The 22,261-nt window shown below is 37.8% G+C and overlaps 1 protein-coding gene across 3 annotated transcripts in view; it reads right to left on the bottom strand.

Annotated features, from left to right (window-relative positions):
• Positions 1 to 1,204: 1,204 nt before the first annotated feature.
• KPNA5 (karyopherin subunit alpha 5) overlaps positions 1,205 to 22,261 on the bottom strand; it is a 31,901-nt gene continuing 10,844 nt past the window's right edge. For 2 of the 3 annotated variants that reach the window (XM_067546639.1, XM_067546638.1), the window contains 8 exons: positions 22,049 to 22,137; positions 15,831 to 15,930; positions 13,606 to 13,769; positions 12,443 to 12,521; positions 9,959 to 10,084; positions 8,179 to 8,306; positions 4,508 to 4,686; positions 1,205 to 2,801 (listed from right to left, as the gene is read on the bottom strand). In XM_067546639.1, the coding sequence (XP_067402740.1) occupies positions 2,614 to 2,801; positions 4,508 to 4,686; positions 8,179 to 8,306; positions 9,959 to 10,084; positions 12,443 to 12,521; positions 13,606 to 13,769; positions 15,831 to 15,930; positions 22,049 to 22,137 (1,053 nt within the window). In that variant the 3' untranslated portion in view covers positions 1,205 to 2,613. Of the gene's footprint in view, positions 2,802 to 4,507; positions 5,516 to 8,178; positions 8,307 to 9,958; positions 10,085 to 12,442; positions 12,522 to 13,605; positions 13,770 to 15,830; positions 15,931 to 22,048; positions 22,138 to 22,261 lie in introns of those variants that run through there. The other variant, XM_067546640.1, reaches the window with a different exon arrangement.

The following is a 22,261-nucleotide window of genomic DNA, read 5'->3' as shown; positions in this document are numbered from 1 at the left end:
AAAAATAACGTTCCCAGTGAGACTGGTGGATTTTCGATATACATACACAGCAACGTGATACGATGTCAGATTTAACAATTTTAGGGTAAACCAAATGTTGAGATTAAATAAGTAGTGTCCCTTTCAGTAACCAAAGTCCATCAATTTTAGTTCCCATTTAAACTAAAAGCACTACTTTGAATATACCAGAGGATGAATTTGTATTTAAATACATAAAGTGCAGTCACTTTAGCTACTCAGACATATACAATAAAATACCAACAAAAAAATGAAGACAGCCTGTCAAACACATGTACTTTAAATCCCCCCTTTCCTCCATTTACAAGTCTTAATTAGGTTTGTTTGATCTTAGATTTGGCTTAACTGGAGAGGCTTATAAGTGCAATGTCCTTGTCCTCAAAATAAATGCAGGCACAGCTGGCTATATAATATCAAAACAATGTTTGCTAGAAACAGTGGAATACCCTGTTACCTGAATATTCATATGATTATTCTTGCAATAAAAGAACACGGAAATATATCATTTAACTGGTAAGCCTGGTAAATTTCCAGTATCATTACCCTGAACTTTGAACAGATGATGCAAAAAAATGCTAGTATACTAAAGTCTCAAACTATCATCATAAAAACGAGCACAAATATAACTCTCAAACATTCTAAGAAAAATTTGGCTCGGCATTGTGCACATTAGTCAAACCTACTGTATTTTGTACAAACCTAGGTTTAAAGTGTTTGCTAAATTTTTCCTTACACAGGATCTGCAAACAGCACTCCTATATACACTCCTTTCCTCATAACATACCTCTTATTTCCAGGAGAAAGATTTCAAATGAAGTTGCAATTTTTGAATTGCATCTTTTATACATAAAAGTCACAACTGACTACAGGTATTAATCTTACAAAATCTGCTTCAATTCTCACCTTGAAACTGCTATATGATATATATAGTGCTTTTACAGTCTCAGAGTAAAACATTATGAATTTTAACTGAAAGCAATGTTTACACTTTTATAAACCAGTTACAATCCAGAACACGGTATATAAATGATACCATGCTCTAATCTGGATTTCTCAGTGTATCAACATTTTGTTTAGTGACAAGCATACTACCATTGGAAGAGTGATTTTAACTGTTGAAATTCAACTATTGTATATGGTTTAAGTAGTTTCATAGGTCAAAGATGCTTTTACTATTACTTCAACATAATATTTGAGTAATATATTTAAGCACAATTAAAATTATACATTTTCATTCATCCAAATTCAGACTGGATACTGGTAGGTGAGATCAAGCAGTGTGGTACAGACAGACATTTTCAATATACAAAAAAAAAAAAAATCTAATGTAGATTTTCAAAACATACAGAACTCTTCCAAATTCTTAGATATATTTCTTTTAGTGGATAGTAGCAAACAGACATTGTTTTAGAAATTAAATATTTAGCAGACATCTTCAAATTCATTTTGGTGTACAGATACTTAATATTTACAACAAAGCAAATCTTTTTCCTTCAATCAAATGGAGAAGAGATTGTTTTTCCCCCTGATTGCAGCAATACTAAGGATTATAACAGGGCACATTTCTATAGCCTTGTCTAAAATAAAGAAAATGGAGACATTTGACTTAAAAATATTTCAAAAAACGGTAACATATTTGATTAAAAATATAATACATAAACAAAGTTTAGACTTGTACGTAAGTAAATGTTTCAAGAAAGGCAAATATTGCAAGATTTGTTAAACTTTTATATTGTTACCACATTTTAATATGGAGATCATCACAAACCATCTTCCCTATTGTTTACAACTGCACAAATCACCTCCTCTCCCATTTCCAATCACAACAGCCCTGTGGCAACTTCAGCAATTGCTTACACAACCAAGTATTTTATTGGTAGCTTGCCTTTAATGCTGTTCAGCAGCTTGAAATAAGGAGCCTGCACCACATGACTAGTCCGTTCTCTGCTGATTACAACTTGAAAACCACATAATGCAGAACACCTTTTTTGTCACATATTCAAAGCTACATCTGGTATTTAAGCATTATATACTTAACAAAAACCTGCATTCTCTTTTAAAATATGTTTTATAAATATTGTGTTGCAAATTCATAAAACTACATTTCAGAATTCAAATAAATATTTTTCACATTTTAATTTAGCTTTTGACAAGCTCATCTTTATTTCATGCTTTAGCTCTGAAGTGACTTTTTTGCTTCGATATAAGAGGTAGATTTGATATAGACTGGGCATGTCAAGTTTACTGCCAAAATGCAATTATCAACACCTGTACTGTAGTTGCATAAATTGCATGAAAATTTCAGAACCACTACCTTAAGAGTTCTCGTTAAATCACATAAGCCTTTATATTAGACTTGATTACTCAGAGTTCGTTTCTGAACATACGAAATACACACAAATACAAAAAAGGAACAATAAAAAACACAATGAATGAAAAGTTGTATCTAACAGAAAAGTATAAAAGTGCATGGGCTACTTCTTTATCTGTGTTCTGCAAAACACATTCAAACCTCTCCTCTAACTTTGGCCATACAGAGGAGACCCCTGAAAAGTTACGAATGTTTTTATTTTTGCCTGGTCTTCACTTTAATAGTTATAGCTGAAACCCTTCCATTGGAGCTTCCTGCTGCTGAAACACAAATTGTTGTTGACTCTCATCCACCTGAGGTGCAATACTGGCATCCTCTTCTTCCACACCAAAGTAATGTTCTATAAGTTCAAAAGCCTTCTGGTAGATCTCTTGGTTTTCATGTCTTTGAAGAAATTCAATTTTATCCAGTCCTGATTTTTAAAGAAAAAAAAACAAAAGACATGATCTAAATCCAACAACTCCAGAAGACTTAAAGGTGAAGTACAAAGCTAGGATGAAAACAGAGTTAAACACATAAATGTGTTTTGAATTCTTCGACTAAGTTGTGTGATGAATTAATCAAAGAAGTAGGTTTAAATACGAACTATATTAGAACTTCTTAGTCTAGGAGAAAAACAACCAGAATGCATTATTTTGTAAAATCACGGATATTAGTTACCCCTGAGTACACCAGGATTATTATTATTATTTTAAAAACAAAAGTACATTTCTTTTATGCCAAATGCTCCCAACAGCCTGATCAGAAAATGTAAGTACATGATTGATACAACAGGTTTAGGTTTTTTTTCTTTTTTTAAAACCTTTTCAATTGAATCTGACGGTTTATAAACAATATGAAATAAAAGTCAACAAAGCAAAGTAGAAGGAGGCTCAAATATCTACTTATACATTCATTTTCTCTAGAGATAGCCAATTAAAAATATTAGTATGCAATATTGATTCTGGAAGCAGGGTGATTTATGAAAAATTGTTAGAGAAACTCCCCATATCCCTATTTCCATGCTGCAAGTCCAAAGAACTTGGCTTTCATTCTCCAATACTCAACAACTCTGGTTTCTGTCTAACTTTACTGAGTGATCACAGGTAGGTACATATAAATTTCAGTGCCTTACTCTTTCCCTTTTTTTAAAGGGGTGGATAAAGAAAGGCTGAAATCATGAATATGGGACAGGTAGAAAACCTGTAATGTTTTAAGACAAGTTTCAATCTTCTTGTGGTGTGACAGTGTAGTTATTACATCTTAGGAGTTGTGACTAGCTCATTTATTGCTCTCCCATGGTTGACAGGTATGTTCTGGAGGTCAGCCCAAAAATGCCATTTAATCCAAGTTATTTTCCTCTGCCTCTCAATAGTAAGAGCTGTAGACTTTAGGAACAGAACTGACACCCAAAGCAGAACAAATTCAGCTAAGGTCCCTTTATAATTCTCCCCATCTGATTAACATTATGAAACCCAGAAATTATTCTGCTTATTCCACATTAGGTTGTTGAGACAATTCTGTAAACACGAAGAATCACCTGCTTCATCTTAAAAGCCCAATTCCCTACCCACCATCCAAGGTCATTAGAATTAAAGAATCTACAGAAAAATGCATAATGGAACATCAAATCAGGTACTGCACAGTCACTGAAGACAGGAGATTCCCCCTAAGAATTATTAGCTTCCTCTGAAGCACAGAAAAGCCTGCACTGATTTTGTAGAAGAGCAGCTGCAAAGACAAATTTTGGCTAGCCAGGTCCTTATGTAAGAGATGAGTTTCCATAATAAATGTTAAATTTATTTTTACCACTAACTTTGTAAAACCAAAAATAATCTGCCTAAATTTCATAGGTATGATCTGATTTAACTTTTGAGTTTTTAGCTTATTAATGTTTGGTACTTTAAGAACTCTTCTTTGTTCTGTTTTTTTAAGGTTATTCTCCTTTAAATTAGATACTTTCTGAATTTTAACTCCAGTGTATTTTTTTTTTGTCTGAAATATGTCTAGAAATTAGTATGGCAAATACTAGGTTCAAGTAACATGTAACTATGTTAGTGAAGTGTTTCACTTTATTTTCCTTTTCCAGTTACAAATAAGGCAACTAAGTTCACAGCTTCATAAGAAATAATTGCTTACCATATGCTTCCTCTATAAGGGCACAGTAAGGATTCATGCCGATTCCATTTTGCTTGGATTCTTGCTCTCCAAGACGCAGAATATTTTCAAGTCCATTCAAAGCCACCTGCACTATTTTGGAATCCATCACAGTCAGGAGGTCACAAAGGGGCTTGGTACAACCCAAAGCTACCAAATACCTTAGTATTATGGAGGAAGAAGGGGGGAGGGGGAAAAAAAGAACTGATAATCTAGTATATTAACTCTGACACACCATTCTTCCATGGTACTGAATTTTGCTAGAAGTATGTAAACCGCTGAAATAAGAGCATTTCTATAACCTTACTCTGAAATAGACAAACCTTGGCTTATCCTAATGAGATAAGAATATAGCAATTAATCTAAAAACTGATGTTTGGACTATGTACAAGTTTCAATCCCTCTTAAACATGATTGAACCTTGTTTTAAAAACACATTTCTGACACTTCTGATTATTTAAGACAGTTGCCCCTGTATGTAAAAAAAGTTAGACTGATGGAACATCCTCTTTTCTCAAATCAAGAATAAGATGTAATGGCCAAAGCTCTGAACAAGTCTCTTCAGAAAGAGATAAGAATACTGTTTTCACCTATCAAGCCATTAAAATATGAACAGAATGCATTTAAAGAATTCTAAACATTAGCTACTAAAAAGGGAAGGATGTTGTGAGGTTTCTAGTCCCAATTTTGCCACAAATTTCCTGTGTGACCTTGGCAAATCACAACAACCCTCGTACTTCAGTTCCTACTGTATCAGTAAAATGAAGACTAAGGCAGGCTTGTTTGAAGTTTAGTTAATTATGTTCATAAAGCACTTTGAAACCCTCAAGGTGCCATTATTTAAGTGCAAAGTACTCAAAAGGTAAGCTCTGTGTAACACAGGTCATATCTTCTTCTGTGTTTTGTAATGTGCAGAATATTTATGGCACCAAACATTTAACTTACAAACAAAGTTTCAGGAGGAGATCCACATCACATATTGTATCAAATCTGAAAAGTTTTATTTAAAAATAAAGGGTATTATTTTTAAATGTTAAATTATAAGAACCATTTTAAAGAACTGTTATTTTTCTGGCATTCCAATTAGAATATTTAGTGACTATAGTGATGCAAAATGGTGTAACTATTTCTAGGAAATATACAAGTCCTTAGAATACTTTTGGTATCATAAAAGTAGACCGTTTTTCTGGCACTTGCCATTTTTGATTGAAAAGGACTATTTACAATACTGAACTATAGAATTAATATGTGACTACCTTGATAACTATCGATAAATCATCTAAACTAATAAAAATAATCCAAATTATAGGTATTCAGATAAACCAGAAAATGTTTTGAAATATTCTGTTCTGTCACTGGAGGTCAAAGCTATTTTTCCAAGTCAGACCATCATAATAAAATGGATGGTTTTGTGTGGAAATACCCTAGTAATTGCAGGCCTGGCTTGACATGAGTAATTAAAAATGGGGGAGGAATTGTTTCTTGGGAGACAAGTTTGGGAAGTTAAATGGATCAGCAAGCTGGAAACAGAATGTCTGTGCTAATTAAGATAGCTTACTGACCCATTTATCAAACAGACAGAATATGTCTATAACTTGCTAAGAAAGAGGAGAAACACCCAGGGAACCATTTACAGGAACGTAAGATGAGATAAAGAATAAATCATACATGGACAGTGTGTGGGACAGAGCAAGCCAATCTCAAAACAATATATAGTAAATGCAATGTGATTTGTAACTGTATATAAAGGAAGAGGTTTTCTGTGTAGTTTGGAATGCATGATACGCTGTATTCTCACCCCTATGCTTGAGTCTTGATTAATTAAGCGTAACTGAATATTTGCCAAGTAATGATACTCGAGTGACAAAATCTGGAGTTGAACTGAGTTCTTGTGAAGCTGAGTAGAAAGAGGTCTCAGAGGGAATTCCAACAGTAATGTAAAGGAAAATTAAAATAGTCTGAACATATTCAAAATGATTAAGCTACATTTTGCAGTTGCAGTCAGATGTTTATTTAAAAATAGTCTTGTGAAGTTTTATGTAAAATGACTGCCTGAACTTGGTGTCAAGAAAATATGTATTTCTTAATTTCTCTCAATAAAAAGGCATGACCTAGTTTCATGTGTCTGTAATCCACCGTGGAAAATACTTGCTGTTCATAAACTGTTCAAATTTTGCTTTGACAATATGACATTAGCAGAACTCTTTTTGGGGAAGTTGACCCCAGTGTTCAGAGCTTTCACAAGGGTGAATTTCACCAAGTGAAATTACAGTATTTCAGTTATGCTGTTAATTCAGTTGCATACTGTGACAATCAGAGTTCAGACACATCAAGCAGAGAATGAGGGGTCTGAACCCCAGAGAATAAACAGTTAATTATGTACAATGTTACTGTACTATAAAAGTGTATCAAGTGAGGTCTTTCTCAACTTGATAATCATTATGAGATACATACACAGACTGGTTATCAATTTCTGTATTTGTATATATATAAAACTGTGCTCATCATTTATGCTACAACATTCAGCTCCACTTCATAGGGGCGGTGGGCAGTCAGGCAGAGAGGATCTGCCTCCCCAACCAGACAAGACTAGGTCAAAGCACCTAGCATTATAGAACCCAAGAAAAGACAAATGATGGGCCATTAGATTTAATGGGAAGACAATGAGACATCTCAGCTAGAATTTCCTCAATCTTCATAACCATGAGTCATCACAGTCGGAAAAGAAAAAAACCCACTTTTTAAAAAAGAAGGGATTTGAACTGAAGAGTATCTAGAAACCAAGGGACAGTCATGTGGCAGGTGCTATCCGTGAAACGCTGGATTATGACTAGACAGTATGCTGAGAAACTGTTCAGAGGCAACAGATAGACTACCTTTTCTAATACAAGTTATCTAATTTGAAAGTTTAAAGCCTGAGGTTGCATCTTTATGTTTATTTTCTGTGTAATTTGTACATTTGCTATTCCTTACTATTTTATACTTGAATCTGTTTTTTTTTTTCTATTAGGTAAACCTTTTGTTTATTTTTATCCTAAATAGGTCACTAGTGTGCAAACTACGATGAGTGTGTGTGTGTACCAAAGTAAACTACGTCTGGAGGGTTGGTGTCATGCCTTTGGGGCTGACGAACCAGAGATGAAAAGTCCAAATGACTCGGAGGACAGATGTGGGGAAACTTGAGACTGGAAGAGATGTTAGTGTCACCCCACAAGGAGTAACTAGGCTGGAAGCCAGGGTGAGATCTTATGCTTGTGGGCAGGCTACTGTTGTCAGGGTCTGAATCAGAGTTGCACAGCATAAAGGTACTCCACGTTACAAGGGAGACAGAACCCTTTACTGGTCTGGGTGATCTCTAAAACTTCACACATATTTTACACAACCCATTTTCTAAGCTGCAATTTAAAAAACAATCATTGTATAAAAGACATATCTATTACCACAAAGAAAGCTTTGTTTTTAGAAATTTGTTGTGAATTTTGCTAGAATCCAATTATGGGACTACGAATTTTCTCTTTAAGAAAACATTGTGAGGTCAAAGAGAAAGGTGAGTGGCAAAATAAGTGTGCCTCAATTCACTGGGTTATTTTCAGATGAATACTAAGTGAATTTCACATACTAATACTCCTTTGAATCAACTTCTAATTCATTACCTAATCTGTTCAGGAGTACCTCCTGATGTTGCATTAGTGATGGCCCATGCTGCTTCTTTTCTGGTGCGAAATTCAGCTTTTTGAAGAATGTCAATCAATATTGGAAAAATATTTGCATCTATAACAGCCTAAAACAAGAAACAGTGACATTATTCAATAGGCTATAAGAGGTAACAAAAACAATATAAATGTGCAAAAGAACATTAAAGATGTTTCCAGAATAGAGAATACCATTGTTAAACAGAATTTGTCAGCCATGTCTGTGTTCTGAAATTCCTTGTTATAAAGTTATTCATTCCTTAAGAGTACACCAATCAGCAACTGTCTATAAACATGTGAAGATTCAGCTGCACACCAGTTTACATTCAGGAAGATCCTGAGGTATCTTTCTAAAGAACACTTTACTTGTGGATTTTTCTTATGACTAGGAGCTCAAAAATTATATGTAACCCTTCCGCCAGTCCAAGTCAATAAAGATATTGAGTTTGGGTCAGCATATTTAAGATGCTGATAGAGTCCTAACAAAATTGCTGAAAATCTAGGATTTCAATTAGAAGTTAAACCTTTGAAGAAAATAATTTAGCTTCAGCCAGATCAGACACCTGGGAGAGTTTTTGTGACAAAAAAGGCCTATGTTCTCTTTAAAAGTCACATTTCTACAATTGGAGGATCAATAGCAGTATTTTTAAAAAGACTTAGAATATGCACAACTATACTCAGTCCTCACATTAGGGCCACTCAACTAATTACAGCTAAGCATTCACAGAATATTGTCTGTAAACTGTAAGTGAAAATTTGACAATTTAAAATGGTGTACTGTCATATCATCATCTGAACACTTAGGCTAGATGTCTGTGGGATTAAAAACATGCAAATATATATGGTCGCCACATACATGACTGATTACCATAGTGCAAAACAAGAAAAACAAGTCTTTCAAAGGTTTGCTTGTTAGTAAAGATGTATGTTTATTCCCAGGCTTTGTTTACACTGCATATTGCTCACCAGTTACATTAAAATGTACATTAAAAGTTACATTAAATTTGCAATATCTTAATCTGGAACTACCAGACATTTTCATAATGAGAATTAGAGCTGGTTGGGAAGTGGAATCTTTTCTCCTGTGGAAAATTTTAGGTTTTGAAATTAATTTCCATTCCAAATCAAAACAGGAAGTAAAAATATTGAAACATTTCACAGAACAACAACAAAAAACCAAACAAAAAACAAACCTCCCCACCCCCTAAATTTCAAATCACTAAGGTTGAAATGAAAAATGTTGTTTTGAATCTACAAGTCTACTTGAAACAAAAATGTTGTTTTGATTGTGCCTAAAAAAACCCCAAAATATCAAAACAGACATCTTCCCACAGAAAATTGAGATTTACATTAAGTTAAATTTAAGTCTTTCACTGAAGTGAATTATCTACATGCTATAGTGCCTGCCATATCAAGCTATTTAACATGTATGCAATTGATAGAACTTATATATTATGTTAAAGGAGATCAACACAATAACTTGGGAAAAACAGCAACTGTCACATTAATACTGTTGAAAAAATATTTTATAAACATCCTTTGCATCTTTCATGTTTGTCAAATTTAAACATGTCCTTGTAACATAGAAATAGTATTTCAACTCAATTTGCTTTTCAGTAACTGGGAACAACTAAAAATCAAAATGGAAGGGTAGAATATGTTAGCGCTTTTCTCCTGGAAAGAAAAATGCAGTTAAGTGCTAGTTTGGAAGAAGATGCTTATATTACTAACAGTTCATTACCTGAATCTGAGCTCTGTTTCCTGCAGTGATATTAGAAACAGTCCAGCATGCTTCTTTTCGAATGGATTCCTTAGGACTACTCAGCAAGTGCAAGAGACAGGGTAATGCAGAGCATTTTAGAATTACCTAAAATAGTTTGAAAGTTGAAAAATTTCTGCCTATACAATATAAAAAGGCACAGTTTACAGTCTACAGCTGAGTTCAAGAAAGGGAAGCTTTATAAGAATAGTGTAATACTTTATGGCGCCTATCACAGATACTGTATTCCAGAATGAAGGTGTTTAATAGCAGCATAGTGACACGGAAAGAGAAACAGACAACTTTGATTTGGAGAGAGATGCAGTTGATTAGGCCAATATAGGAAAGCTGTTATGGAGAGGAAAAAGGAACAGGTACAAGACTAGTATATAAATTCTTAAATAATTTAGGTAGGCAAACATATGCCTAATTTACACTCATGTTACTGAAGCTAGGTCCAAAAATCAAGTAAATATACATGCCAATGACAAAATAAACAAAGGCAGAAACAGTGGAGGTCTTAAAGATCGCCCTGTATCATTTTTCCCAATAATGCTGAATGCACAAATAATTAACTATTGAGGGCTATATTCTGCACTTAGTTATGTAAATGCAACTCTAAAGAACCATTCTCCCCAACTTTTGTGGTTCTATCCTGTCCTGATTCTCTGTCTACCTCCAATTGCTCTTTTAGTTTATCTTTCCCTCCATCCTTATGTGTGCATTACCTACTACATGGTCTTCTTTTATACTTATCCTTTGGTGAAGTAATATACTCCACAGATTCAAGATTTATATGACGACTCAAAAATCACTCTTCACATCTGACCTATCCCAGCACCGCCATCAATTCAAATTAGACACGGAGTTTCTTGTTTCTCCTCCTAAAGCCCCCTTTCTTCCTCCTTCCATTGCTTTTGACATCATCTTCATCTCTGAGCCCTTTACCTTCAGGGTATGTCAAATTCGCCGCCATCAGATCAATTTATCCAGATTGATTGAGCAGAAGTGAAAACCTGCTTACTCAATCCAGAAGTCGATTTAGTAAAACCACCTCCACAAAAAGCGTAGCACTGCGACGATGGGTATGCATTTCCCATCAGCACAGCGTAGTGGAGACGGCGTGCAGAATAGACTTTAGGAAAGCGACTTCCGTTGACTGCTGCCGAATTTCCCGGTAAGTAAAGATCAACCTTCTTTGTGTGTGTGTATTCCAAATGCTAGAAGTTTTGTCCAGGGCATACACATCCCAGGCTTTATTACAGTAATCTTCTACTCTCTAGCATCCCTGAAACCTATACTGTTCCCTTTTTGGGAGTCCAAAACTGCAGTGATCAAAATTTTATTTCTAGCTAATCTGTTTACAGAGAGATGACCTTCTCTGTGTCAAATTCCTCCACTGCCTCTTTCATGTCTTCAGTAACAGATTTAAGCACTTTGTACCTCCTCCAATGCCTTCATAATTCTGGCACAATCTACATTCCAAACCTCATTTTATATCACCTCTCCCTTTGTCATGCCTTCTTCCCTGCTATCTTTATATGTGCAATGCTCTCTCAATCCACAGTGCACTAGGACCGTGCCATTCTGTTTAAATCCCTCTTAAAAATTTACTTCTGCAAGGCCCAATAAAAAATGCATAACTATTTAAATCAACTTCCTGTTCTCTATGTCTTTTAGATAGTAAGCTCTATCTAAAGCAGAGTCTATCTTTATCTGCCCAAAATTTAATGTCATCACTTGATCAATCTTCAGGAAGGCTTATACAAGTGGGAGTACAAGATCATGGACGAATAATTAATGTAGCACCTAACTGCAACAGATAAATACAAGTAGTATATGGAGTACAGTTTCCATATAGGAAACTAAAGCTATTCTATAAGCTTTTGTTAATATAAAACATTAGTCTATTGCTTGTGATTTGTAAGGTTCTTACTGAAGTGGAAGCCACAATTGCAGTCCACTTTGATACCTTTGTATGACTGAAGTTTTTATGGAGAAGGAGAGGAAGGTTTGAATCACTTTGCATGTGCCTTTAAGAAGGCAACTAGAATGGTTAGTAAAGACACTTCATCCAAGTGATTACATAAATGACATAACTGCATTTAATAATTACTGAAAATGTATTATACTAACACCTGGAAAGAACAAGGGAATAAAATTAAAAAATGGAACACAGTATTTACCCCCAGGATGGCTAAACTAACTTATCCTCACAGCAATTACAAGTAAAAGTCCTAGGCCAAAATTATTAATATCTTGTCAGACTGGTAATACAGACAGTGCCTAAATTCTTATATGGCCCCTTTCACTATAATTTCCGAACACCTGTTGCTAGACAAACATATGGATGCAACTAATAGCCTTAATCAGTTCATTAAATAGCATAATTGATTTCTACACCAAAAATATTCTATATTCTTTTCCAAATTAACTATATTTCTCAAGTTAAAAGTTGGTCTTTACCTGTGTTTGAATATCATCACCAGTCACAATATTTCCAACTGCTCTTAATGCAGGAGACACGACCTTGTAATCATTGTGCCTAGAGACAGTACAAATGTTAAAATGCTTGAGGTCGCCAAACATTATACAATTTCTACAACTGGATTATTTTAGGCTTCTGATAGGACTTTAAATTTATAGTCATGGCAATAGAAGCCATCTCTTGTAATCTTCCACTGTTTGGCCAAATTCTCCTCCACAGCTGTTAAGTCTAATTGCTTATTTTAAAGGAAAGATTTCCTTTTGGAAGTTGCAACACTGATAGCCTTCTCTGTGATAGACATGAATGACTTCACCCTGCCTGAACATCACAGAATTACTGGGTCTTTGGGAATGACACGTAATCCAGTGAGCAAAATTCCTGAAATAGCCATGCAGTCTAAAAGCAGAGGCAGTGAAGTTAAAGATATCTCCCTTCCTCCAACTACAGCTTTTTGGAAGGCTGACTCCCTTCTTTCCTCACAAACCAGTAACATGGAGACGACAATGTAGTTACCAACTAGGGCAAGAGTCCACTGAACTTTCATTCACCAACCACGAACAAAAAAAGCCATGTCTAGCCCCCTCTCCTTAAAGCTATTCATAGGGAGTAGTGCTGACTGAGCAGTTTAGGGATCCATACTGTTACTCTGCAGTCTACTAGTGCAGAATGGTTTTTGTTTTTTCCCTCCTAGGCATCTATGAACTGTCCAACTAGTAAACTGGGGCAGTGTGAAAAATAGCACAAGACTGTTTCTGGGATTTATGCACTCATTAACACTTTGTTTCTGGTAATGGAGCCCTTAGAGTTTAGTATTACCAAAGAAAGCAAACAAACAACAAAATTCAAAAACTCAAGTTTTCAGGCCAGTTCATGTCTCAAGAATAATCCCTTGATTTCCACATTAGAAGTGCTGTGGAGGAAGCATCTTTCACTAGCAACCTAGGAAAAATCCAAGGAGCTGCCCAAGCCAGAAGCAGCACTAGCCAGAGAGACAGTCACCTCATGCAGAGCATATGAGAGGACAGGAAAAAAAAAATGGAGTAACCAGAGAGGACAGCCCATCAATACCACAGGCCAACAGTTTGAGCCCGTGTTCCTGTTGGCAACACCCTAAAATAGAGATTTGACTAAAAGCACTTACATAAGAAGTTCCACCAATCTTTGACAGACTCCAGAATCAATAACTGTTTGAATTTTTTCATTGGGTCCATCTGAAAGGTAAGAGAGGGCCCAACAAGCATCTGCTAAAACATCTGGATCACTGCTAAAGAACAGTCTTGATAAAACATTTAAGCAAGGAGCAACCTAGGTTAAAAAAAATTATACAGGATTAGATGTTTCCTCCAGTTTTTTATTCAAATTTCTCCCCCCCCCCATGATAACAGGAAAATGTTTATTACATGACATGCCCTATATAGTGATTAGTGTAGGCTTACAGTCTCAGAATGGACTGTTCCACGTACAGAGGCTAGAGGATGACTGATAGCACAAATCAGAATCCTGCAGAAATTATCTTTACTATATCACATTGTCTGCTACAAAGACTTTGCAACCCTGCAGTAGCAGTAGTCTTTGCAAGAAAAGGAAATGATTTATTTCATGTTCCAGAAACTGTTTTATCTGGTAAGGTTTGCTTTACAGCCTATCCACTTGAAGGAATTACATGATTATAAATCACTTTACAGAAAAGGATCATACTGTGACACTGGCAGACCAGATGCCAGCTCATGCTGAAGCCCCATGTCAACTCATTTGTATTAGCAGATCAAAGTAATTGTTAAATATAGAAGAGTGTATCTGGTGTTTAACCGTCACAAAAACGAATAGGATGTTAGTTGCATTGTTTTCACTTATTGGTATCCTATTATAAGGTATATACTACACAACTGAGTTTTACAGGGCCAAGACAGGCAAGTTTCTTCTGATCTCAGTTCCCATTCACTTGCAGTCTCTGGGCAGAGCTTATAACCTAATCTCTACCTATCACCTCCAACTGGACAGGAGTTTGTCTGATGAAGCAGCCTGTGTTAGCCTTATCGCACCCCTCAATTTCCCCCTCAATGGTCAAGGCTGGGATACTGTTCTTTGTAGGAATTAAGCTTCCTTCTCTCTTCATCTGACAGCTGCTACACAATTCAGCTTCCTCTACCTCATTTTAATTATTTTACTGTGAAAGGCATGGGAGCTACTCTGAGTAACAGTTGCTCAAAGAAGGGAATAAGTGAGTAGCATAAGAGCATCCTTGTTCCACACTACCTAAAAGGGCTATTATTGAAGGCAGCAACTTATAAACTGGAGTAGCAAGATAAGGAAACTACTCACTATTTTGATAACATCCCCCCACAAGAGTCAAATTAAAGTAGCAAATTTATAATAAAACTGCCTCGTTATGAAAAAAGTCTTGCAGAAGGGAAAATTGTGAGAGACTAAGTCAAGTATAATTGAGAGTAGAACCCAGAGTCCTGACATCACTCTCTTCTTCCAGAATACCCACTTTTATTTTACTTCATGGAAAAAATATTTAAAAGCTTTAGGATAAGGATACAAAAATGTGCCTGACTTACAAATATTTACATTACAAATATGGATTGCTAATTCAAAGTTAAAACATCACCACATTAATACTATTTTGCTAAAGAGATATAGCAAAATACAAGAACCTTGTGTCCTAGCAAGATACTATGAAAAGTTAAACTATTCAAAGTCGTTGAAAAGTCTCACTTTATTCTCGTTTCTAAAAAGCATCATAAAAGATTAACAGAGCTTATTTAGCAAAAACAACAAGAGTCCTGTAGCACTTTAAAGACTAACAAATTTAATTTCTGCAGGCATAAGTTTTCGTGGGCTGTAACCCACTTCATCAGATGCAAGAAACAGAAATGGGTTACAGCCCATGAAAGCTTATGCCTGCAGAAATTAAATGTGTTAGTCTTTAAAGTGCTACAGGACTGTCGTTGTTTTTGCTGTATACAGACTAACACGCCTACCCCTCTAGAGCTTATTTAGACAACTGGATTTGGCTTGGTTTTCAGATGGTGAATGAATCAATATGACTTCTTTGCACTAGCATTAAGGTCAGCAGAAATACACAAAGCTCTGGATATAATATGGTAACATCTACATTTTCTGTTGTGTCACACAAAATGGTGACTATTTATTGGCATAAACCTAATTTAAATCAAGCTCAGAATGAGAACAGATAATATGGATTTATTACATATATTTCTTCTTATAACAAAAAATCCTTTACCCTAGAGACTAACTGGGTTAACTAGAAGATTCTTCTCAGTATGAGAATGTTAAATTACAAGCCCCTTCAAATTTTATAAGTTTCTTAAAAGTGAAATATTTTGACACCTTACATACCTTACTAAAGTCTGGAGGTGGATTCTTGCCTCTACACAGGTTTGAGAGAGCCCAGACTGCATTTCTAGTTGTTGTAAGTCTATTTGAATTTGTTAACAATCTGCCAAGCAAGGGAACAAATATTACATTATATTCACTACGAAGGAATGGTAATCACTTGTTTTCCTGTGATTGTTAATATTGTCAGAAGTCTAGAAATAATTCCAAATTCCTTTCCTCTTGCAAACACTAATTTTTCTTTGCATTGCCATATTCTCATAGCACAGACCAGTTTAATAGATGGTCTCTTGTGAACCATGAACTTCCCCTTACTCAACTGTGTAACTACATCCCCCTCATTCACAATCACACAACATTGTTGAGGGAAGGAACTCATTCAGTCTACTCATTTTTTAAAAAGATTGCTACCTATGTTACGAGAAGAATTTTTTAAAATCTAATTTACTTTTTGCCCTTTTTATACTGTTTACTTTTATGCTTAAACAATGCTGCACTATTTGGTCTGCAAAAACTGGGAAGGAATGGACAGAGACATTGTTCTGTGTTTTTGTCATTTTCAAGTTGTTTGTAAGACACTGAGGTTATTTATTTCAAGAAATCCTTAGGGCTCCTCTACACTTGAAAGTTTATTTGGATTAAGGTACAGTACGAATTTAAAGCACAGAAGCTATTCATGAATAACTCTGTAACCCACAGACATTTTGGTGTCAACTGGCGGAGGGGTGCATAGTTTTACAGGGATCACCATGTCAGATATATGCATAAATAACTTGAGGATGTCATATGAAGTCTCTACTGAGAGTAGAAGCCCACTGGTCACCATAATCATTGGGAGATTTATGTATGGATATTTTAGGAGTTATATGTCTATACTGAAAATTATGTTCTGAAGGCAAGTAACCAGGAGGTGACGTGTCTCAGGCCTTGTCTACACTGGAAAGTATTGTTGACACCAGTGACAACAACGATCAAAAAGCACTATCATTACAGCATTTGTGCCTGTCCACACAGCACTCATTGTGTTGCCGAGGCGTGTCCACAGTTGATGCTCTAGCATCAGCTAGTATCTAGCAGTGCTCTATGGGCATCTATCCCACTGTGCAACTCGCCACCTTGGGCCACTAGAAGTTGTGGGAAGGCAAAGAGGATTGCAGTGCATCATGGGTGAGGGCTCAACGTCCCATGATTCAGTGATTTCTGTACTGTCATTCCATGGGTTTCCAACTGCGTTTTGCTGCGTTTTTCAATGGCTCGTTTCCTACGTGCCCACAATCTCTATATGAAAGGATGGATTCTGCACTGCTGTCCACTGTTGTTGTAAATGTTCTGAACATATTGAAAATGAGCTGCCAACTGGAACAGGAATCCAAGGCACCTGACCTGCTGCATGCAATGCAAACAAACAACGCTGGATTACTGTTTGCATTTACGGAACATCAAATGTGGTGCACTGCCACTTTTGGGCGCATGAAACAAGTATTGAGGAGTGGGATCACATCATTATGCAGGTCTGGGATGACGAGCAGCAACTGCAGAACTTTCCAATGCGCAAAGCCACCTTCATGGAACTCTATGCGGAGCTTGCCCCTGCCCTGTGGCGCAAGAACACTCAAATGAAAGCTGCCCCTTCGGTGCAGAAGCACTTGGCAATCACTATGTGGAAGCTGGCAACTCCAGACTGCTACTGGTTGGTCATTAATCATTTTGGAGTCAGAAAGTCCACCGCTGGAGCTGTTATCACAAGTGTGCAGGGCCATTAACTGCATTCTGCTACGAAGGACTGAGTTTTGGAAATGTGTGTGAAATAGCGGATGGCTTTGCAGCGATGGGATTCCCTAACTGTGGTGGGGCGATAGATGGCACACATTTCCCAAATTTGGCCCCAGGCCATCTTCCGACAGAGTACTTCTCTTTGATACTGCAAGTGCTTGTGGATCACCATGGGCATTTTGCAGTCATCAACATGGGGTTAGGTCAGGAAGGTGTATGACGCACGCATCTTCAGGAACACTGGCCTGTACAGAAAGCTGCAAGCAGGGACTTTCTTTCCAGACCAAAAGATTCTAATGGAGAGGTGTGGAGGATGTTGAAGTGCCCATAGTGATCCTGGAAGTCCCAGCCTATCTCTTACTGCCTTGGCTCATGAAGCCTTATACAGGAAACCTGAACAGAAGCAAGGAGCACTTCAGTTACAGGCTGAGCAGGTGCCAAATGACCTGAATGCGCATTTGGCAGATTAAAAGCTCATTGGTGATGTCTTTATGGCAGGTTAGATCTAAGTGAGGAAGATAGTCCCATGGTTATAGCCACCTGCTGAGTGCTCCATAATATTTGTGAAGTTAAGGGTGAAAAGTTTGCCCCTGGGTAGATTGCAGAGATGAACTGTCTTGCGGCTGAATATGAACCAGATGCCAGGGCTATCAGAGGAGTACAAAAGGGGGGCCATTTGAATCAGGGGGACTTTAAGGAGCCATTGACAACGTGCAACAATAAGGTGTCTTTGTAAACAGCACTGTGCCATGTTATGACTGCTATCCAGCTTGCACTGTGTATCAATGTGAGCTGCAATCACTGTGTGCAAGAGACAAATAAAGATGGCTTATTATTCAATTAATACGTTTATTAAATAATAACTATTCACAACACATACAAAAAGCTGGAAGGAAGAAAGCAGAGAAGGGCAGTGAGAGCTGTGATAGCTAGGTGTAAGTCCAGCTATTGTTCTGGAAGCTGTTTGAAGGGCTGGAGTGAAAAGGGTACCAAAATGGGCTGGGAGTTTGATAGGAATGTGTGGGTGGAGTTTGGAGAAGGCATGGAAAGCAATTCTGTATTGGCTGCAGGGTGGAGGGAGTGTGTGTGTGTGTGGGGGAAAACACACATGAATTCGGTCTGCAGCGTTATAAGTGACTTTAGCAACTCTGTTTGCTCCTTCGTGGCTTTTATCATGTGCTCGTGACCTGTTATCACTCGCTCCTCATTTTCCCTCCTCTCCTGCCTATAAATTTTTTGATTTTTGATCAGTGTCTCCCCATACCCTTTTTTCTTTTTTTTCCCCATCTCAGAGGGCTGGAGGAGTTCTTGGAATATCTCCTCTTTGCTTCTCTGTGGTCGTTTTCTTATCAGCCGCTCGGCAGGTGTGGAGGGGTTTCCCTTCAAGAGCACATCTGTAGAAGCACAATAAACAATGAACAAAAGCATGATTGTAAGTGCAACAGCAGCACTGATTCATTATGTAAAAATACACCTCTCTCTCACAGTCCCCTGGCAAGTGCACAGCTCGACGATCAACAACGGATGGTGAGTGGTGCCCGTGGGGGTGAGGAGGGAAGCATTCAAGCTGGGGGTTCTGGGTGATTGTTTGGGGGTACTGATTCAGGTAGATGGGGACAAAATTTTAAATTGCAATACCATTTTCCAGAGGCGGGAGCCATAGAAGGATCTCACTCCTCAGAGTAAGCAGGGATGCTAGGGTGCATCTCCTCCACACAAGCAGCTTCAAACCAGGTCCCTATGCTGCTTGCCTGTGTGCCACTTTGGTCCCTTAACAAGCGATTGCTGATTGGCACGGGAAAGTTTCCTACAATGGAGGAAGAAACAAAGCAACTCTGCCGAGGAATCTCCGGCAGAGGATTGGCAAGTACCTCCAGGAAAGTTTCCTAGAGATCTCTCTGTAGGATTTCCATGAAATCTCGGTGTGCATTAAATTTTCCACCGCACTATCTAGTTGAATAGGAGAATGGGAAGCACATGCAAACACAGCAACTCTTGTGCTTTTCTATCCCCTTAACCAGCTGTATAATGCAACAAAGTAAAGGACAGCTGTACCTGTACCTCATGTAACCAAGCACCATTAGCTCAAAAAAAAAAAAAAATCACTTACCCGAGCTCCCCTCTTCTGCATCCTGCATGCCAGAGCTGGAGGCCTGGGACTGGCTTGAACCCTCTGGATACAGAACAGGGCCTGGTTCCAGTGTCACTAAATGACACGGTCCCCTGCTTCACATTGTTCTCCAAATCGACCTTCTCGTCCATAACTTTTTCATCGGGGTTGAGTCCAGTATCCACTACCTCCAGGCCTGTGGAGGTGGGGTCGCCTGGGGAGGCGGGGTCGCCACCGAGGATGGCTTTGAGCTCCTTATAGAAGCGGCAGGTCTTTGGCTCTGCACAAGAGCGATGGTTTGACTCCTTAGCCTTTCAGTACCCCAGCTGCAGCTCCACTGCAGCATGTCCCATTCATTGCTTTTCTCCGCCATTAAAAAAGAAATTTGACCGTCAGTATCCAAGTTCCTTCGGCTGGAGCGGAGCTGGGACTGCACAGCTTCCTCTCCCCAATGCTGATCATACCCAGAAGCTCCAATGTGCTCCAAACGGGAGAGAATTTGGTGCATAGAGCTGCCATGGTCAACGGGGAAAATGTGATTTGAGCTCTCCACGCTGACCAAACAGTAAGTGGAATTTCAAAAATTCCTAGGACTTTAAAGGGGAGGTGCGGATGGCTGCAGGGCAGCAGAGTTCAAACTGACTGCCAGAGCAGTCAGGATGGGCATTGTGGGACACTTCCTGGAAGCCATTTACTGTGCAGAACCAAGTAAGGTGCCTACATTGATGTTTTGTCACTAAAAGTCTGGCACAAAAAAACTATGCCTCTCATCGAGGTAGTTTTATTTTGTCGCAAAATCAGGGGAGTTGGGTAACCAGGGGAGCATTGCAGTGTGTACACCACCGCTGTTTCAGTGCAAAAAGTTAACTTTGGTCGACAAAAGTCTGTAGTGTAGACCAGGCTTCAGACAGGTTCCTTTCAGGCAGGTGGTAACAGACACATATCACCCAGTCTGGTCATTATGTGCCTCACAATGAATGCCTATTTGCATACTGAGCCAGATGCCGATTAAGAGATTGCAAAATTTACAAGAAAGGGATATACAGGAAAAACACAGGGGTCAGCAACCCATTTATGAATAAGGACAATAAATTGTTTTGCTGTATCTGGGGGTATACAAGGACACCTTAGATCTTTCACTGAAGAGGCAAGGTGACAGTGTGACTTGTCTCATGAATGGAAGTCCACATCCAAGCTTGGCTATAAAAGACTGGAAAGAATTCAGGTGAGCTTCGCTCTATAAGGCATGAAAGTATCTAAGTCTAGATTCCAGAATGTATTAATTTTGTTTTATATGTATGCACTAGTTTTCAATAGTTCTCTTTGCCGTCACCTGAATCGCTGTACTTTGTTAAACAAACATATCTGTTTATAGTGAAAACCAGTAAAAGTGCTGTATGTCAAGTGGAGCAGTGATCTCAGGTGAAACTTGTAAGATGGGGGGTACAGCTTCTTTGGAAGCAGCGAATCTGTGAATCCTGAACTAACCCACTGCAGGCAGACGAGGCTTCCTCCTGCTAAAGGCCCATGGTTGTCAGGTGCCTCACTACCCTGGGTACCCCCAGCACAAGTCACAAACTCCCAGGTACACATACACTTCTATTCTGGAATAAGAACACCTTGTTCCTGTTTAATTTAATTCATTTTCAGAGTTATTCCTGAATAATTTGATGTGTGGACAAAGCTCAAGATGGGCAAAATTTTCTGCTGTGCTGTCACCACCACGCCCACATAAAATATCCCTAAAGCTACTAACATGGTGGGGTCCTCCGGGGGAATACTACTCTGCTGTGTCAATTCCTTCCTGGCTGCCAAAGCAAGTGGAAAGGCTGAGGTTTGGGGCCACTGGAAGCTTGCATAATTTGAAGAATAAGTCTGAGAAACTGACCTGGCTAGCTCAGGATCAGAGTATGGCAAAAGTGGCTTAAAGTAATTTCTCCTTCTCCCACATAACCTGTTTTGGGCAGCGCACTCATGGCTGCAGCCAAGGATCTGTGTTGTTTGGGTCTACAAAACCAGTGCCTTTTTAAAGTTTTCAACAAGTAAATCAATTAAAATACCTGAACAAATCAAGCCTAAATATTCCAAGTGTTAGACTCATAACATCAAAAATAAAAAACCCTATAGTCCGTTCTAAGAGCTAGTAAAGTAAAAATGACAATCTACATTCAAATATTTCCTATAGAAAATAAAAAGTCAATGTGTAGGTTTTTTTTAAATGCACACACACACACACACACACACACACACACACACACACACACACCCAACTTGTAGCATATGGTCCCCATTCTCTAGAACTGTATGTTTTACTTACAAAATAAGCTTAAATACTTACTCCAAGAGTGGTGGGAGTATTCCACAGTTTAAGACAAAGTCTCTGCATTCTGCATTGTCTCCAGCAATATTACCAAGTGCCCACACTGCCTTTAGAAAACAAAGTGCTAAAGTAAGCTAGGATACACACAATAAACATTTATTTAAAATATTTTAATAGTGTAGACTATACATTATGTCTTCCTCCCACAGCAATTTTCTATGATAGAGTCAA

Source organism: Emydura macquarii, unplaced genomic scaffold (assembly GCF_026122565.2).
Source record: "Emydura macquarii macquarii isolate MOO-44397 ecotype Brisbane River unplaced genomic scaffold, CSIRO-AGI_Emac_v2 contig_1146, whole genome shotgun sequence".
Taxonomy (NCBI): domain Eukaryota; kingdom Metazoa; phylum Chordata; order Testudines; family Chelidae; genus Emydura; species Emydura macquarii.
This window is presented reverse-complemented; position numbering and strand designations above follow the sequence as displayed.